The following is an 18602-nucleotide window of genomic DNA, read 5'->3' as shown; positions in this document are numbered from 1 at the left end:
AGGGCGCATTGCTAAAAGGGGGACTGACCACATTATTTCCATAGGTAATGAAAGAAAAGCACATCATTTCCTCAAGCCTGTAGGAAAAATTACTCTACCAGCCACGAACCGTGAGCTGTGATGAGGCCTTAGGCAGACAGAGGTAAAGAAGATAGCAATCCTTTCACTGATGGACCCATATGTGGTCCTTATATGCACACACTTGCCTGGTGGCCCCACAGCCATGCCTGCACACCCCCTATACCCGTGCACGTCCCCTATGCACACAAACTCCATCGATAGGCACCCACATGTGCACCCTCCCCAGGCATGGCATGGCCACGTGCAGACTCTTTGTGCACAGCTGTTCAAGCACCCAAGCACGTTCCCTATGTGGGTACATGCATACACGCTTTCTGCGCATATATGCTCACATTTATGCATACACAAACTCCTTGCTTGCACACCTGCATGCACACACACACATGATCTACTCACATTCAGCTCCTTTTCATACATACCCATGTCAACAAAGTCTGTACCACTAATAATTTGTGGTTCCTAAGAGACTGGATCCAGCACATGTCCCCAACTTCATAACCACACTCACTCCCAGTGCATTTAGGCTCCAGCCCCGTGGGTTTCTGCTGAGCTGAATCCACGTGGAAGCCTGGATTCAGACTCAACCCAAAGTATTTACTTACTTTTTGCAGAAATAGAGTTAAGTGAGGAAGCACAGGGCTGAGGTTTCGGTGGGAGATAGGAGGATTTGCAGAAAGCTGCTCCTCGGCTCGGGTCTGCTGAGCAATTCCCACGCTCACATCCCAGCCCTCCCCGCAGGCAGGAGGCACGCTCGGAGGAGAGCAAATGATGTGAATCCTGCAAAACATCTTACAAGGCAAACTGTTGATTTGTAATTAGGAGCATTTTTGCTGTGCGCCTGAGCTGAGGGGAGCGGGTTATGACCCATGACAGCTCAGAGTTAAAGCACTTGTAGCAGTACTTCAGGGACAGTGTGATGAGCAGTGCAGCTGAAATGAGTGACGGTTGTCTCACAGAGGCTGCGTTAAAAAATCAGGTCTTTATAACAGTTATTTGCCTGAAAAAGGGCTTACTATGGTGGAAAAATCATTGCATCCACATACTTTGCAGTACATGGCCCATGCCCATGGCCAGGAAAACTCTGTGCTGGGTTCAGAGGGACTTGCCAGAGACCTGTCACTGCATATGCTGTGATACGGGTTATCAAATCAGACAAAACCTGATTCCCAGCTGCCTCTGCACATCACAAGTTGGACTTGTTAACCTTTGGGGGGGACTCTACTTTCATTTTTCTGCCAATTTTTGGGCCCTGCAGACAAGTTCAGTCCCAGGTGCTTCAAAAGCTGAGCACAGAATGTGAGTGCTCATCCTGAAAGCTAGGCTCAGCATTTGCGATTAGTTATTCTTCATTATCCTATTTAAAACCTACAATTCTGTAACCCGAGAGCTGAGATACCATCATAGCAAGTCCATGACCCTTTTGACACCACCTCAGAAAACAAATTGGCCTGAACTGTTAAACCAAGTTGCTCTCCAACAACTTTGCAGTAAAATCTGTTCATCTGAACCTAGTGATATGTATTTACAACACCTAAGAAAGCCACGATCAGTTTAAACAGCATTTTTGCAAGCTAGTTGGGAAACTAGAGAATAATTTGATGCAATATATTGAATTTCAAAGATGTTTACATTTCAAAAAGGGATTGAAATAATTTTAAGTTAGATTTTTGATTTTTTTTAGCCTGTATTTTTCCGATTTTTTTTTTTTTTTTACTATTAGCTACTCTGTTCTTTTTTCATTCCTCTTCTGATTTTTTTTTGCCATTTCCATTTTCCATTTCCATGGATTTCCTTAAAGCAATTAAAAATGCTAAGGGATTAAAAATTAAAAATGCTCAGTCTCATCTTGTGTGCCCCTGGCCCAAGCTGTGGAGCTGGACCTGGAAATACCTGGGCATCTCTGCTGACTCCAGAGAGAGCTTGAGCACCGTGTTGGTGTGGAGACCATAGTTGTCCTTCCATTGTCCCTGTGGGGCTTCTTCCTGACCCCATTGATTAGTACTGGGCTTGTGGGGTGAGCTGCGTTTCTCCTGCTCTTCGTGTAATTGGAAATGTTTGTATTAGTCATATGAAACTGCAGCTCTGAGATGTTTGTTACAGCTCTCCTGGTTCGTTTCTTCCTTTGATTAAATATCCACAGTTCTTCTTGGTCTTCAGTAATTAGGAAATGTTTCCAGTGCTTTAGTGTTTTTGCTGCTGCCTCCCTCATTTCTGTGTTTTGGGCCAGGGCAGCAGAACGGACACGCTGTCCCACTGCAGAGAGACCTGACCATGACAGGGGGTTTGCAGTGTTTTCTATACATTGCATGGTTCGGTTTGACTTTATCACCGTGTTGAGTGTGAGGAAGAGGCATTATCTGGTCTGCCCATCCCTCCTGCACGGGTCCATGGTGGACATGACGCCCTTTCTCTTCCAGAGTGAATTACTTTGGCCCATTCAGGACATTTCTGACCCATGCTGGGTCAGGTTCCTGGATGAGCAGGTCTGGACAAACCCTGTTTGGTCCAGAGGACAACTCAGCCTTAAAAAAGAAACATTGTGGTGCTTTCCTTTTTGTTCTCTCCTGTTCAGACTTCTGCCTCCCTCCAGCACGTAGCTGGTTTGTCAAGTAGCGTCCATGCTGAGCGTAAGCACTTTCATTTTCTAATATTTGACTCTAGGGCCTTTTGGAAAAGCTGCATTTTTTGAAACCTCTCTTTCAGCTACAGCTTTTGGTCCAATTGCTCCCCAAAGGGTGCTGTACTTAATTAGGCTGGAATTGCTATTGCTCAATCATCCAACCATAATGATGTCTTTAACCAAATCAGATAGGTTAGCCAGGGCATGAGTCCAGAGCTGCCTCCTGAGTGCTGCTGCAGAACAAGCTGACCTAGAAACAGCCAAACAGCATATTATAAAACTGCTTTTTCTGAACTTCTCTCGTGACAAATAACTAATATATACCTGCGTGTACCTGCAGCTGCTCCTTGTCGCTCTCTGAAGGGAATTCGTTTTCTTTTTTATGTCCTTTGCTCAGTGATATTTTCAAAAAGTCAAGAGGAAAGGCTATATTTGCGCTGAACATTGCTGGCAATTCGTTGCTGGACAGGCTTTTCTTCACCATGGGTTTACAGACCACAAAGCAAAAAACCCTCTCTCCCATGCGCTGGATTAACCACAGAGAGGTACGAAATAGTAGCCAGGGTTTGCTTCTCAGCCAGAAGAAAGGATTGCAGGTCCCAGAGGCTAGCTCAAGGCGTGCCTCAGAGGTCTACCAAAAATTGCTGCTTTGCCTCTTTGGCCTTGAGATCCCAGCCCTGTCCCTGCAAACCTGCCCGGTCCCTGAGACGCACCTTGGCCAATGACCCAACCAGTCTGTGTTTAGCTCTTGTTCTTCCTTGCAGAGCATCCACCTGTCCTTTTTGCGCACAGTCCCACCATACTCTCACCAGGCCAACGTCTGGTTTGAGATGATGAGAGTCTTCAACTGGAATCACGTCATTCTGATAGTCAGTGACGACCACGAAGGTCGTGCTGCACAAAAGAAGCTGGAGACCCTCTTGGAGGAGAGAGAATCCAAGGTCAGTTCCTGAACATTGTCTTGTAGCTTTGTTTAAGCAACAACAACAAAACTAGAAGTCTCGGGCTGTTGTATGTATGTAGATTTCTGTATGTAAAACACCTTTTCTTTCCATTGTAACATGGCTAACATGCTTAAAGCATCAACAGTGTCTGACTAGTACCTGACAGAACTTTGTACTTTATTCATTTCACTTGCTTTGCCATGGTCAAAATCTCCTACATGTAAATCGACTACAAAATGAAGGGAAGGATAACCTGGAGCTCTGCAAATGCCTCGCCCAAGATTCCCACCTAAGGAGAGGACCAGTCGCTCAGCTTAGGGAAGCACCTGCCCCATTACAGCCACCCAGGGGCCAGGCAGACCCAGCAGTGCCAAACCAACCCTGAAAAGCAGCTTCTGAATTGGCTAACCGGAGCTCACCTTAGTGGCTTAGGAGGGGCAAGGGCAGCCGGCGCATTGATGCACGGAGGTATAATGCACCCTCTCTGTAAAGCTGGCAGCTCTGCGGCTGCAGGCTGATGCCCCCGTTCCCATCTCCATTGAAGCACATGCCAAACGCTGCTTTCCTGACACCCCATGCTGTTACGAGAGGGCGGTTGTGGCTGGCGGGAGCAGCTTTATCGAGGAGGTGCACTGCACCGGCACTCAGGGCCACGCGGGGGAGCAGGGAGGGAGGCAGGGGAGGTCCCCGAGCCTGCTAGAAATTCAGAAGGACTGTCATAGACCTGCTGCCGTTGAATAAAAGGACAGAGCAAGCGTTCAAGCCAAGCAGGGAAGCAGAACACAGGGAGCTGTTCGGCTGCAGTGGCTCAAAGGCGCCTGTCTGGAAGGCAAGAAACCACCTCCTGCCCTACGGGGTGAAGTCCCAGTACGTCCTCTTGCCCACGGCAGGGTGAGGTCCCCTTTGGGTGGGCAGAGTCCAAGCCCATGTCCAAGTCTCCAGCAGCGTCAGGGCAGGCACGCGTTCCTGGCTGCTCCCTCCTGGGTCACGGGCAGGGACCACAACCTGCTCTTCTCCAGCCCCACCAGCAGCCGTGAGACATTTGGCAGTTGGCTGTTGAGGAGATGTGGCCGTAGACAATTCTTGTGCTTGGCGTTGGCAGCTAAGCTGAGAGACTGGTGAGAGGAGCTGCCACTGCTCTTCATCACCTCTTGTCAAGCCACTGGAGGAAGAACCGGTGCAGGGGTGCGGGCTGGCACAAGCCACACTGACCAACAAGCTTTTGGTTTTGGTGGTGGTTTCCAAGAAGTTTCATCCTTGCTGCACCCTGGGCCATCGTGAGACACAGGTGTGCCACCAACCATGGTGGGATCCTCCTGCTTCCAAGGCAGCTACCTGCTGGGTGACAGCGGGCTAGTATTTCTCTCCAAAGCCTCTTCCCAGCACAGTGTCCCTCACCCAGGGAGAGCTGTGGAAAGGTTGTTCCCACAGCCTATCGTCCCCTTCCTTGTATCTTTTGATTTCCACCTTCTGTTTTCCTGCAGATCCTAAGCATCCCCTTTTGCTGCTCCCTCTCATGCCCATCCTACAGGATCTGGGGATTGAAAGACGGGTGGAGAAAGCGTCTGTCCTCAGATCTGCCCCACATTTGCACCGCATTTGTGAAATGTCTTGGTGCCTCCTGACAGCCACTGGGCTACTGCAAATGCCCTGGCTATCCTCCAGACTGGGGCATGTGCTCTGTGATGGTAGGTCACCTTGTCTTCCTTGTCTTGGCATGTGCCACAGCATCTTGTTTCTTTTTCCTTGAGGAGCTTGCTCTGGTCAAACTGGCTGGTCTCACTGGTCTGGAAGGTAGATAACCTCCATCAGGGCTTTCCCCTCTTCCTCAATCTCTTTTGCTAATTGCTCTTCTAATCACTGGTGTGTAGACTCTCTTCATGTTGTGAAGTGGTACCCTTGACCCCTCCCCAACCTCCTCAAGGCCAGCCTGGGCCATGGGGAGGGAGCAGGCAGGAGACCTGCTCCTGACCTCTTCAAGGCTTGGATCACAGCCCCAGAGGACCTGGGGCTGGGTCAGAGGCTCACCTGCCCCCCTGAGCTCTTGGATCTGAGCATGGCTTGTCCCCTGGAGTCTGTGCCAGTGCTGGGTGTCACTCAGGCACCACTGCATGGATTTGCACTTCAAGCAGGTATTCGGAGCCCAGCGCTCGGGCCAGGCTGGCCAGCCCTGGCGCACCCCACGTGCTAGCCTTGTCTTAGGTCTGCCTGCAGTAACTCTCAGCCTGGAGCTACTGCTCATCCCAGTACAACGCTGCTCATTCATCTGGGCAGGCCCACATTGCACCAATGCTGCTCGGGTTCAGGGGGAAATGCCAGACGCTGTGAAAATCGGAGTTTGTCCAAGTCAGAGGTGGCAGGTCCCTGCTCTGCTGACTCCCTTCCTCTGGGACAGTGGTGTTCATGAAAGTGGTAATTTTTTGAGTGGATGCTGGAGAATATGGTGGAAACTGAATTTTGAATTTGTGGGTCTCTGCGTGGGCTGAGGAGGGAAGTGCTGCAGGACCACATGGAAAAAGTGGAAAGAGAGAGGACATTACTGGTCTAGTTCTGGCAATAGAGATGGGGATAGGGGGAGACAGAGCTTATCAGGTGCCGCCAGGTCCGGCTTTGCTGCACCCAAGACGCTGCTTCACTTGGGTGGAGGCGCCAGCACATCCCGGGCATGCAAGGTGATTCGTGGCTGGAGGCTGCAAGAGGGATGACCAGATTTCCAGCTAAATTGATGCTGCCTGAGGAAAAGTGGACAATGACTTTTCATTGGAGAATATTCATACTGTCCTGCTGCTGCAGCTCGGCTCTCCTTGGAGGCAGTTATTGCTCCGGGTCTCACTATGATCTGAGCAGACTCTAAGAAGCCATTGCAGAAATCCCGGCCATGGACATCCTCAGAAGTGAAGGCAGACCTGGGCTCCGAGCAGATTTTGCCTCCTCAGATGCTTTTCCTCACAAGGACCCAACTTCTTTGAGCAATGCAAAACCTGGCAGGCTGCGTCCAAGGAGAAGAAAGGAAAGATCACACAGATGCACAGAAGGGAGACCTGGCAAAATGTCCTGCCAAAGGCTGGTCTGAGTGCTCAGGAAGAGACGAGCTATTCAATCTGGAAAGCAAGATGCAGAGATAAAACCTGGCTGCCTAAGGAACAATCTGGGAACATGAACCCTTGCATTACTGGGGTGCAAAGGGTCAGGTTCCAGTTGCCATTGCCATAAGATGCTGCGAAATGGAGATCGGAATAGAGCCATGTCCCGTACCCCATACACACAGATCAGGGATGCCCAGCTGGGGTGGGACGAGGCCGAGACGAAGAGGTCAGAATATGTCCCACCAAAACCTCAGGTGCTATCAGGCTGATGTTATTGGCATGACCACAGGGCTGCTCCCAGGAAGATCCACGGGGCTCTGTGCACGCTGCTGCAGGGTCAAGGGTTCCGAGAGCAGAGGCCGTCAGCCCTCAGCACGCTGCCTGGAGGAGAGGAAACCTCCAGAAGGAGGTTTCATGCCCCGGCTCCTTTGGGGCTGAGCAGCAGAAGTGGCTCAGGCAGGAGACAAGGTGGGGAGCAGGCTCTCTGCTCCGGTCCGTTATCTGCAGGGTCAGTGCATGCTGAGCCTCCTGCCCCTAGTCCAGGTGTGATGCTCCGGCCAGCAGCATGGAGGCCACCAAGCAGTGAATCCCACTAGCCACGCGTAGGGCCAGCTTATGGGCACCGTGGTCTCCGGCAGCTGCACCTCCCAGGGCCACCCGTGTGCCGCAGAGCCACAAGGCGCCCTCGTCCCTCCCCGAGCACCAGGTAAAAGCTGCAATGTCATCCCATGATCACCATTGCTTCATATTGCCACGCTTTGAGCCAACATGGGACGTAGCGAGCTTTTTCTTTCTCTTTTGGACAGCAACAGAGCTCCAAAAAGCTGCTCCCTCCTTGCAGGAGGTGAGAAGTTCAGCTGAGACACCTCATTTGCTGTGAACTCTCTTAGGGTGAACAGGATTGTAACGATAATAGTGACGGTAGTAATGCTAATACTATTAACTGTAACAGTTTGTGTTTATCCAGCACTTTCCGTACACAACATTTTGTCCTTTACTTCCACAGTAATTCCATGGAAATCCCACCACTTAGGCCCTTAGAGATGCGTAGATTGTTTCTGAGTTTAAGATAAAAATTTCTTGCTGAAGAATCCCCCAGTCCCACAAGGGAAATGCAACTGCATCGCAACAGCTGTGACACTCAGGCTTGCTCTAACCGATACGGCTTTGCACCCTGACGCTCCCGTGAGAGCTGAGGCACTCTCTCCTGATAGTGGTTTTTGCGAGCTCCAGCGTTATAGAGACCCTTTAGCAAACAGTGGAGGAGGAGGTGGATGTTGGATTGCTTTACTACACGTCATTTTCAACTGTTTATAATATTCTTCTGTGTCTACATATTTTCTCTGTGCACATTATTCATCAGAGTAAAAAAAGGAACTATGAAAACCTCGACCAACTTTCCTATGACAACAAGCGAGGACCCAAGGTATATATGCATGGAAATGCACGCCGCCCACCAACCTAACTAGCAAATGAAAAATAGCCACAGCCACCAGAAAAATAAAAAAGAAAAAAAAAGAGAAAGAGAAAAAAAGAAAAGAAAAGAAAGAAAAAAAAAAAAGATCCATGACTATGTTTCTTGGTAGCACGTTTTTATGTTGAGATAGTTTGGTTTGGACTTGAGAATGGAAACCTAGCCAGCTGACCCTGGAAGGATTTCTTTTTGAAACATGCATGTGAACCAGTAATTAACTTGCAAGTTTTTTTTTTTTTTTTGAAAAGTTGAACCAATCCCCTTTCCTCCCCAAAGGAAACGGTTCCTTGGTGTAAGTTGCTCACTTTTACTCCCAAAGGTTAACCCTGTGCAATATGTTTTTTTCATTTCCCATGTTTTTGAAAAACAACACTCGTTTGAGTTTTCAATTGCATTTCAAAGCCTTTTTCTCTTTCCTGTACAATGCACGCCTCTTTTTGGGTCTTGATTGACTTCAGTTTGCATGCACAGTGCAAAAAAACCCAAAAAGCCAAAACGTTAAAAGAGAAAGGAAGGAAGGAAAGAAAGAAAAGAAAGAAAAGAAAAGAAAAAAGAAAAAAGTAGCTATAACCAACCTTATTTAGCAGACTTTTGTGCAGTTTAATGAATTCTCTTGACCCTTTTCTAGATAGCATGGCTCTCACAAGCAGTCCTGGTGCTCCCGCACTAACCAGCTTTGCTCACACTGATCACAGGCTGAGAAAGTGCTTCAGTTTGACCCCGGAACCAAAAACGTGACGTCGTTGCTGCTGGAGGCTAAGGAGCTGGAGGCTCGCGTCATCATCCTTTCTGCCAGGTAAGGCAGAGCCGTCCTTCCCCTCCCTGCTCTGATTTCCTCACTCTCCCCTTTGCAACGCCGCCCAGCACTGGAGTCAGTGCAGATTTGGGGCATGTCATCCTTTCAAGGAGCATGGGAGAAAACCCACACAAAGCCCCAGGTCCCAGGCAGGTGGTGGACGTTGTGCCGTGTGTGCTGCTGGCCAGGGAGCTTGCAGCCACGAGCATGGTTGAGACGTCTGCCTGTCCTGCAAAGTGTTAGCAGCTGCAGAAGCAGCAATAGTTACTGATGATGTATCCTGATCCACCTGTGAAGGAGGGGAGTCTTATTGCCCCCCTGCCTGTAGACGGTGAGCAATAAGGAACAGGCCAGATTTGCAGATGCTCAGCAGTGCTGGGTGCTGTGGGATTAGATAAAGCTGAGAGCAAGTTTTCCGTTGCATCAAGGAATTAGCCATTGCCCAGGAGAACCAGTTATCAGGGGAGGGCTGCCTGGGGTTGTGTTTTCCCTGGCTCTGCCACCCCTCTGGGGTCCGATACAGGAGAAAAGGGGCCATCTGGCACCTGGAGCCACATTGCTGTTCCCTTCTTCTCGTTGCAGTGAGGATGATGCGGCCACGGTGTACAGATCAGCAGCCATGCTCAATATGACGGGCTCCGGCTACGTGTGGCTGGTGGGGGAACGGGAAATATCGGGCAATGCCCTGCGTTACGCCCCTGATGGTAGGCACCCACCGGAGGCACCCGTCCTGCTGTCGGCCGGGCTCGGAGGAGCCTGCTCAGAGCTGGGACGAGTGGCACCCGCCCTCCCAGGGACCCCTTGGGCTGGGGGAACACGATGCTGTGGTGGTCCCAACAAGCGGAGGGTCCCACACGTTGCTCTCCACTGTCTTTGCCCGCATGGGGAGGCATCAGCCTTGGCCACGCTGCCATGCCCCAAATCCAGCTCGCCGTCACCTGGGGGAAAGGCTTGGCAAGAGGATGGGGATGGAGTATGGGGTGTCAGCAGTCCGCGTAGCTGTCCCCAGTCCCCATCCAGCAGGCAGGACGGTGCCAGGCCAGCACCGCTGCAGCTGCTTGCCCTGCCTGCCCCTGCCTGAAGCTCAGACAGCTCCCCAGCTGCATCTGAGGGGTCCTCAGCCCCATAACCATGTGCTTGCTGGCCCCGAGCCCTGCACATGGGAGTAATGCCAGAGCAACCAGTATGCCCTGCTGACGTGCCTTCTCCCCTCTGCTCGCGGCAGGAGTGATCGGTTTGCAGCTCATCAACGGGAAGAACGAGTCAGCCCACATCAGCGACGCTGTTGCGGTGGTGGCCCAGGCCGTGCACGACTTGTTTGAGAAGGAGAATATCACAGACCCACCACGGGGCTGCGTGGGCAACACCAACATCTGGAAGACGGGACCCCTTTTCAAGAGGTATTTGGGGAAGGGTCCTGCTGGAGAGAGCAGAGGACCTGCTGGGGGAGAGCTGGAAAAGGTGGGAGCATGTGGAAAAGGGCAGCGTGGTAGCTTTGGTCAGAGTATCTGTCACTAAAGCTTTGAGGCAGGTGGCACAGGACTGCTTGGACTGTCCTGCATGATTCAGATGTGAGGGCTACATGTCTTCTAGAAAACTAGCCAGGACACGGGCTCAGGCACTGGCCCCCTGTTTGTCCAGGCTGTTTAGGCATCGTCCTGGTGCCTGGCACCAATTTGGTCCATGCCAACCCATGGTCTCCTGGGCAATGCTTCGGCAGCTGGGATCAGTGTGGGCAGGGAACAACTCCAGGAGGAAAAGATCTGGAGGCCATGGAGGGGTGATCTCCTCTGGTCTGGATCTTAATTCTGTGGGTGGAAGAGGGGAAAAAGGGGGTTTTCTGCCAAATCAGGGTAGGAGGATATTTCTGTCAAATTGGAGCTCAGTGCTGCGGATATGTTTCTTGCTGAACGTTTCAGGGCTGCAGCATGGGTCAGCATGCTGCAAGCAGGACTTGGGGGCAAGAGATCTCCATGCATGGGACAGGCTTGCTCTCTGCTGTAGCAAATACTGGTGCTTTGGTTTTGGTTGGTGGGGTCTCAGCAGATCGGAGCATGCATGTGTTGGCTCTCGCTGCCATGGGCAGTGTGATCGGCAGATGCTGCATGCACTTCCCAGGACCCAATCTTTGTGCTGTGTGGGGTTTTGTGCTGCAACACTGCAGATGCCGGAGCCACAAAGGCCTCTTCTGCAGCCTGGATCTTGGTAAAGCAGCAATTCCCTTTGCAGCACGGCTCCCCGTGCGGGAGGGCTGCTCTCTGCAGCATGCAACCTGGCACCAGGGTGTTGCTTTTGGCAGTGGGATCTTGTGCCAGGGGTTGCTCTCTGCAGACATGGTCGTGGTGTCTGTGGGATGCCCTTTCCGTAGATCTGGGTTCTGCTGACCATGGGACCTGCAAAGCCTGGAGATTATTTTAGAAAAATTTCTGGCATCCTCTGCAGCAACACAATCTTTGGCATGAGCTATTTGAAGTTGTTCTCTATGGCGCACTGCAAGTGTCTCAGGCAATTCTTCTGTGTCTTCACTATCGTCTTTCCAGGGCTTGCGGGACTGGTTCACCCCATGGTGGTGTATGTGCGTGCCTGGGGCATTACCCGGGCTGTGATGGGCTGGTGCCAGACAGAAGCACCAGGAGCGGTGGCATGGACACAGCTACCAAGGGACCCCCAGAGGAAGGTGTCCTTGGGTGCTGTGGGACAGATCATACCTTAAGGGAATGGGACCGATCTGCTGGAAAACAAGGGGCAATGACAACAGATATGGTAGTGCAACATTCGGGAAACTGACTCCATCCACCAGGAGGGGATGACCACAGGGCGGTGAACACACCATAAGGAGCCTTGACTGGACTTCTATAGGGTAGTGGGCATATGGCAGACAACTGAGAGAAAGCCTTTGCCTTTCTGATGCCTTCTCAGGTGTCTCAATGGCCACAGCAGGTTTTCTAGGTTGGCCCCGCTGTGTTTCTCTCCATAGGGTGTTGATGTCCTCCAAGTACTCAGAGGGTGTCACTGGACGGGTGGAATTCAATGAGGATGGGGACAGGAAGTTTGCCAACTACAGCATCATGAACCTGCAGAATCGGAAACTGGTTCAAGTTGGGATTTACAATGGCAGCCATGTACGTACAGGCCTGGAGAGGTTGGGTAGGAGGGATGAGTGCCCTGGGGTGTCTGCCTATGGCCTCATGTCTAACTCCTTCCCCTGGGATTGATTGTAGGTCTTGACCAATGACCGGAAGATTATCTGGCCAGGGGGAGAAACTGAGAAACCTCAAGGCTATCAGATGTCGACCAAGTTGAAGGTAACAGCAAATGGCATTAGGCGGTGACAGGTCTCCTCAGCTCTCTGCATGCAGGGCTGTGACTTTATCTGCCTCCCGCTTCCACTGCTGCCTCTGCAACTGTCAGCAGCATTTGCAAACCCAGGGCACCTGCCATCTCGGAGTGGATTTAGCAGAACAACTTAGAGAAGGTACTGGAGGGTGTTCAGAGCTTGCACACAACTTCCAGCTGGAGACAAACTAGATAGGGCGGCAGGCATCCTTTGGTTTGGAAAGAGGCAGCTGGAAAGGGGATATGAGAGAGAACAGCAGAGAAGGGATGGAGGCATAAGGTGTTCAGCATTCCTCATGGCTTGGGAGCCAGAGGGCACCTGGCACAGGTTTGCAGAAAATAGAAGGATGGGCTCCTTTGGCCAAGGCATAGTTCAGTTCTGGAGCCCGTTGCTGCTCGACAGTGCAGAGGCCAGAAGGAAACAGGTTCAAAAGGAGATTAAACAAGCTAGGGAGGGAGCCCTGCAATGTTGGGCTCAGGAAATCCCTGAAGAGCTGATGGCCAGAAGCTGGAGGTGACACTGGAAGAAGGTCCCTCCACTCTTGCTTTGCTTCTCATGCCCTTCCCTTAAGTGTAGCCCAGCAGCCCCTTTAGTGACTGGGTCCTGGGCAGGCTAGTCTTCCCAGTATGACTGTTCATTTGTCCTGCCCAGGCAAGGGAAATCACGCATGCCCACCGGAGCGCTTTCCTGCAGAGGTGGTGCAGATGCATTGGGATGCTGCTTTACTGAAAAGGTCCGGGGCAAGACTGAAATATCTGCATTAGCTTGGGGCAGAGTGACAGTGTCTAGAGCACCATTCAGGGCACTAATCCTGGCTATGCGGTGGCTCTCATCAGCCTGCTGTTAGGGAGAGGGGTGTGAAAGGCTTTGAGGCTGAGGTGAAAGTGCCACACGAAGGAGAATGCTGATATGGCTGTTCCTCATCTTGGGTGCAGGGAAAGCAAATGTTCCTCGTGTCAAAGCCAAGTCCTGCTGTTGGGCTGAGTGGTCTCACGTGCTGAGATGGCAGCTGAGGAGAGCACCACAGCATTTTGGCCATGCTTGCATGGAGAGGGCAGCCCAGCTCCCCACCCATGGGGAGATAGCTCTGGGCGGGAACAGAGGCAAGCAGGTGTTTGTGCTTCGCCCCGCAGATCGTGACGATCCACCAAGAGCCCTTTGTGTATGTGAAGCCCACGCAAGCAGATGGAACGTGCCGGGAGGAATTCACCATCAATGGAGATCCTGTGAAAAAGGTCTTTTGCACTGGACCCAACGAGACCATCCCAGGTAACTTGGCCTGGTGGTGAGCGCAGCAGCTCTCCCAGCCCACCCAGCTGATGAAGCCTCCCATCCCAAGAGGGGTCCCCAGGGAGGGTGCTCAGTCGCACAGGAGGCCCAGAGGGTGAGGAACAGAAAGGTGACAGCACATTCAGCCCCCAAACGCCCTCCCGTCGGTAGTGCTGTGCCATAACTGGCCATTGGGATTCAGGTTTTTGACACCAACAGATGACTTTCTTCCTGTCTCTCTTCTGGGTGGGCTCCAGGGCTGTTTTCGGGGATTGTATCCCATGTTTCTGTCTCCTGACACGCTTTAGTTTTCTTTGCGTTGATCTCAAGCAGAAGTGAGAACCCCAAGGCACATTAGCACCTGCTGTACCAGTTTCAAACCATTTTATTATGGAAAGCCTGTTTCAGGATCACCTGGTGGGGGTGTGAGCTGCTTAGCAATGCCAGGCTTGCCCAAACCCACCTGAAGTGCATCCCCTTGGCCCATCACCCTTTCCTGTGCACAACTCCCCACCCACCCCGAGTTGTGTCCCAGGCTGTGTTCAACCTGGTGGGTTCATGTCAGCACTCCTCCAGCAGAGCCTGCATGCACCAAACCCCCTCCATCCCCTACCGTGGGTCGGTAGCACCACCTCTCACCCCACCTCAACTGGGACATAGCAAATGAAAGAGACCCCTTTGCCCCCAGCTTGCCAGCACCCATAGGCGATGGAGGCAGTGGGAGAGGGTGATCAAGGATGGCCCTACCTGAATAAAGTGATTACATCTCATATGAAACCAGAGCCATGCAGGTGGCTGCTCTCGCTGGGGACAGCCGCGGGTCCTGCATGGGGTCCCTGGCAAAGGGCTGCCTCCACCTTTCCCCCCCCATTTTCTCCTGCCCGCAGGCCGCCCCACCGTGGCACTGTGCTGCTACGGCTTCTGCATCGACCTGCTCATCCGGCTGGCAGGGGTGATGAACTTCACCTACGAGGTTCACCTGGTGGCTGATGGTAAATTTGGTACCCAAGAGCGGGTGAGTTTGGGCAGCCTGTGATACCTCTTTGCCTGTATCATGTGTTGAAACATCCCCAGCCCTTCTCCAGAGCAGGGGTGGGGTGGGAGCGCAGTGCAGGGCGCCTGCCACGTGTGTGGGGGTCCTGGCTGGTGGGGGACAGGTGTCAGGGCAGTGGGCTGATCCTGCGCTGGCTCTCTGGCAGGTTAACAACAGCAACAAGAAGGAGTGGAACGGGATGATGGGGGAGCTGCTGAGCGGCCAGGCGGACATGATTGTGGCTCCCCTTACCATCAACAACGAGCGGGCACAGTACATTGAGTTCTCCAAGCCCTTCAAGTACCAGGGCCTGACCATCCTTGTGAAGAAGGTATGGGCTGGGATGGGAGGGGAGGTGCCCCTTGCTCCCCAGCTTGCAGACACATGCCATACCTGCACCATGCCCAGCTCCCCCAGCTGCTGCCCGCTGCCCACCCCAGGGCAGCCGTCACAAATCCCAGCCTTTGCTGTGGGATGCCAGCCTCCAGGTTGCTGGTTTTAATGCTGGGTCTTGTCTCAGCCACCCTGAGCCTTCCTGTGTAGCAGAGCGGGAGGAGCTCGGAGCAGGACAGGGGCCCTCGTGAGCCCAGCCAGGCGGGCAAGGTGCAGGCGTGACGGGTGCCAGCGCTGTTCACCTCTCTCCTGTGTGCTAGGAAATCCCCCGCAGCACCCTGGACTCATTCATGCAGCCTTTCCAGAGCACGCTTTGGCTGCTGGTGGGGCTGTCCGTGCACGTGGTGGCGGTGATGTTGTACCTCTTAGACCGATTCAGGTGAGTGCGCTGAAGGAGACAGGGAACCGTCCCCTGGGTCCCCGCAGGGTCTTGCTCAGGCACAGCCCTGCGGTCCTTCAGGAGGCTCTCGTGGGAGCTAAACCCACTTTCTCTGCCCCGCCAGCCCTGGGCTGAGGCTCCTGGCCTCTCTGGCTACTGCTAAGCTGAGAGACATGGATATGTGGGGTACCCGGCACCTGGATAGGTGGGAATATGCCTGTCAGACCAGGTGCCGTGCTGACGCCTGACCAAGGGCACTGTCAGCTCCTGGGCTCTGAGTTAGTCCCCTTCCTTGGCCCCAAGGCAGCTCCTCTGAAGGGCAGGGAGCCTGTCCCTCCCATTAGCCCCGTGCTTTTGCCCAGGGGCTTTTGCGATTAATCTGCATGAGCCCACCGTGTTGCGGTGGGAGAGGCTGGAGATGGCCAGGATCAGATGATGTTTCTGGCCCACAGAGAAGCGTGATGGGACCTGTACCAGTGTGAGGTGGACAGGGTTGCAGATCAGCAGAGGGGACATGCAGGGCAATGGGACACCAGGGGTGAAGAGCTGTTTGGGGCATAGGCACGGTCTGTAGGGATGAGTGATGTAGGGCTGCATCGGGACACTTAGGGCACAGCAGAGAGGCCTGGGAACCAGGATAAGGGATATGAGAAGAGCTCTCGGTCTTGTTTTCCAGCCCGTTTGGCCGGTTCAAAGTGAACAGCGAGGAGGAGGAGGAAGATGCCCTGACCCTCTCCTCAGCCATGTGGTTCTCCTGGGGAGTCCTGCTGAACTCCGGCATCGGAGAAGGTGCGTTGCAGCACGCAGTGGGACTGCTCTGCCCCACGCCCTGGCCCTGAGCCGGGGGACACACCGGGCTGGGGGAGAAGCTCATGCCCTCTTCCACTGCCTCCTTTCTGTGGCAGGGCTGGTGCCCCCAGGTGAATGGGTACAGCCCTTGTTCCCTGAGCCCTCCCTGGAGTGGGCTGGTGGGGGATTCGGTGATGCTGGGGGTGTGGCACTCCCTGTGCGGACCATCCTGCCACCTCTCACCATCAGTGGTGGGAAACGGGTCCTTCTCGGGCTGCTTCTCCTGCCCAGGGTTACCCATCTGCTCAGGGTGAGACACATCATGCCCTGGAAGGAGGCATGGGTTTTTCTTGGTGTGGGCAATGCAGGAGCTCCTTGCACGGCTGTTGGCAGAGCAGATAGACGGGGCACATCTGCAGCTGCCATCGGTCTCGTGTGGGATAGATGTGGATCTGGTGAGCAAGTCAAGCCCTTGTCGTGCCAGTCTGATCTTGACTCTCTCCCTCCAGGTGCTCCTCGGAGTTTCTCTGCCCGTATTCTTGGCATGGTGTGGGCTGGCTTCGCTATGATCATTGTGGCTTCATACACTGCCAACCTGGCAGCCTTCCTGGTGTTAGACCGGCCTGAGGAGAGAATTACGGGCATCAATGACCCCCGGGTAATGACCCCTCACTTGCCTTCCCCTTCCCTGTCCACCTCTGGGCAGAGAAGCAGGAGTTGCCTCCAGTGGGTATCTCCTGGCTCATATAATATGGCTTTGTAGTACCCAGACCCCTGCTTTAACATGGTTGTGGGTCTGTGCCAGGGGGTTGAGCCCCGGGTAGCTCTGCCTGGGTCTGTCGCTGGTGGGTCTGAGCCCCTGTGCTGAGTGGGAACGGACAGACACAGGGATCAGCAGGGAAAACCTTGTCCAGAAATAGCACGTGCCCAGCCAAACCGCCTGCCAGTTCCTGGAGAGCCTGCACTAACCAACGAGGAAGCGATTCATTATGGATGAGTTATAACTAATGAAATTGTCCCTGTGGTGCAGTCAATACTCTCAGCAGATACCAGCATGCCTCAAACCCATTTCCTACTCTGGCAAGGACACAGCCACAGCCCAGGCATGCAGGAATATACCCCACAGCAGCACCAACCCACAGCATCCCGCACCCTCTGCCCACAGCGCTGCCAGCCCCATGGCATCCGCAGGTCTCCTGCATCCTCAGTGCCAAGGTGTCCCTGTCCCATAACATCCCCTGCCCCACCACCATGGTCCCAGAGCATCTGCTGCCCCATGGCATCCACTGCCCGATGGCATCTTCAGCCCCACTGAGGAGATCGAGGTCTTCTCTGGGAAACAGGTCCCTGAAGGGGATGGAAAACATAGCTTTGGGGTCAGCCAGTTTGGCTGCTGAAGGACAGAAGAAATAGGAGCCCTGCCCTTGCCTTTCAGCTGCGCAACCCCTCTGATAAGTTCATCTATGCCACGGTGAAGCAGAGTTCGGTGGACATCTACTTCCGACGGCAGGTGGAGCTGAGCACCATGTACCGGCACATGGAGAAGCACAACTATGAGAGCGCTGCCGAAGCCATCCAGGCAGTGAGGGACAAGTGAGTGGGACCAGCACCTTTTCTGGCCATGCTGGGAAGAGTTTTGGGGGACTGCAGTTTGGTGGAGCAGGGCTGATGCAAACCTAGGGAGCTGCAGTCAAAGCATGGCTTGACGGGACCTGCCTAGTCCTAGTGCGTGCCAGGTCTCTGGATGGAGAGGACAAGGTCTCTGTGGGGAAAGGCACACTCGGAGCCCCGGCCGTGGCCATGGCCTCCCTTTCTGGCCTCTGCGGTTGTTTCTGTGCAAGGCTGGGTGGCTTCAAATCCCATATAAACCCCTCACACTCCTCCTCCAAAATTTTGCCAAGTCTTTTGCCTCCCAGCAGCACATAGACAGACCCTGCTGGGAGGAGGGTGATGCTAATCAGTGTTTAAATTAGGGCTGGGAGCATCCTCGCTGCTCCCATGGTGGCTGCAGACATGCTGGGCTGCCCAACCTTACCTGTCTGTCCTCTCCCGGTGTCCAGCAAGCTCCATGCCTTCATCTGGGACTCGGCGGTGCTGGAGTTCGAGGCCTCCCAGAAGTGTGACCTGGTGACGACGGGGGAGCTTTTCTTCCGCTCCGGCTTTGGGATTGGGATGCGCAAGGACAGCCCGTGGAAGCAGAACGTCTCCCTGGCCATCCTCAAGTCCGTACACGGCTCTCGGCATGGGGCTTGCCCCAAATGCTGCATGTGTTAGCACGCAAGTAGCCTCGTGCCAGGCACTGCCACCCCATCCTCCAAACCCTCTGCAGGGACAGGGGCTCTGGGGGCTGCTGTGTCACTCCTGACGAAGGGGATGTGCCTGAGTGAGCGGGGTGGGCACC

The 18602-nt window shown here is 53.5% G+C and overlaps 1 protein-coding gene across 9 annotated transcripts in view; it reads left to right on the top strand.

Moving 5' to 3' along the window:
* GRIN1 (glutamate ionotropic receptor NMDA type subunit 1) overlaps positions 1–18602 on the top strand; it is a 39809-nt gene that overhangs the window by 7715 nt on the left and 13492 nt on the right. For 7 of the 9 annotated variants that reach the window (XM_075170222.1, XM_075170225.1, XM_075170220.1 and 4 more), the window contains exons 3-17: positions 3466–3642; positions 8095–8157; positions 8901–9001; positions 9584–9705; positions 10227–10401; positions 11979–12123; positions 12223–12306; positions 13472–13607; positions 14495–14622; positions 14807–14971; positions 15294–15412; positions 16089–16201; positions 16711–16859; positions 17637–17794; positions 18262–18423. In XM_075170222.1, coding sequence (XP_075026323.1) covers positions 3466–3642; positions 8095–8157; positions 8901–9001; positions 9584–9705; positions 10227–10401; positions 11979–12123; positions 12223–12306; positions 13472–13607; positions 14495–14622; positions 14807–14971; positions 15294–15412; positions 16089–16201; positions 16711–16859; positions 17637–17794; positions 18262–18423 — 1997 coding nt within the window. The remainder of the gene's footprint in view (positions 1–3465; positions 3643–8094; positions 8158–8900; positions 9002–9583; positions 9706–10226; positions 10402–11978; positions 12124–12222; positions 12307–13471; positions 13608–14494; positions 14623–14806; positions 14972–15293; positions 15413–16088; positions 16202–16710; positions 16860–17636; positions 17795–18261; positions 18424–18602) is intronic. The other 2 variants (XM_075170223.1, XM_075170221.1) reach the window with 1 other exon arrangement.

This window comes from Calonectris borealis, chromosome 21 (assembly GCF_964195595.1).
Source record: "Calonectris borealis chromosome 21, bCalBor7.hap1.2, whole genome shotgun sequence".
Taxonomy (NCBI): Eukaryota; Metazoa; Chordata; class Aves; order Procellariiformes; family Procellariidae; genus Calonectris; species Calonectris borealis.
The sequence above is the reverse complement of the archived record's forward strand: the minus strand, read 5'-3'. Positions and strand labels throughout refer to the sequence as shown.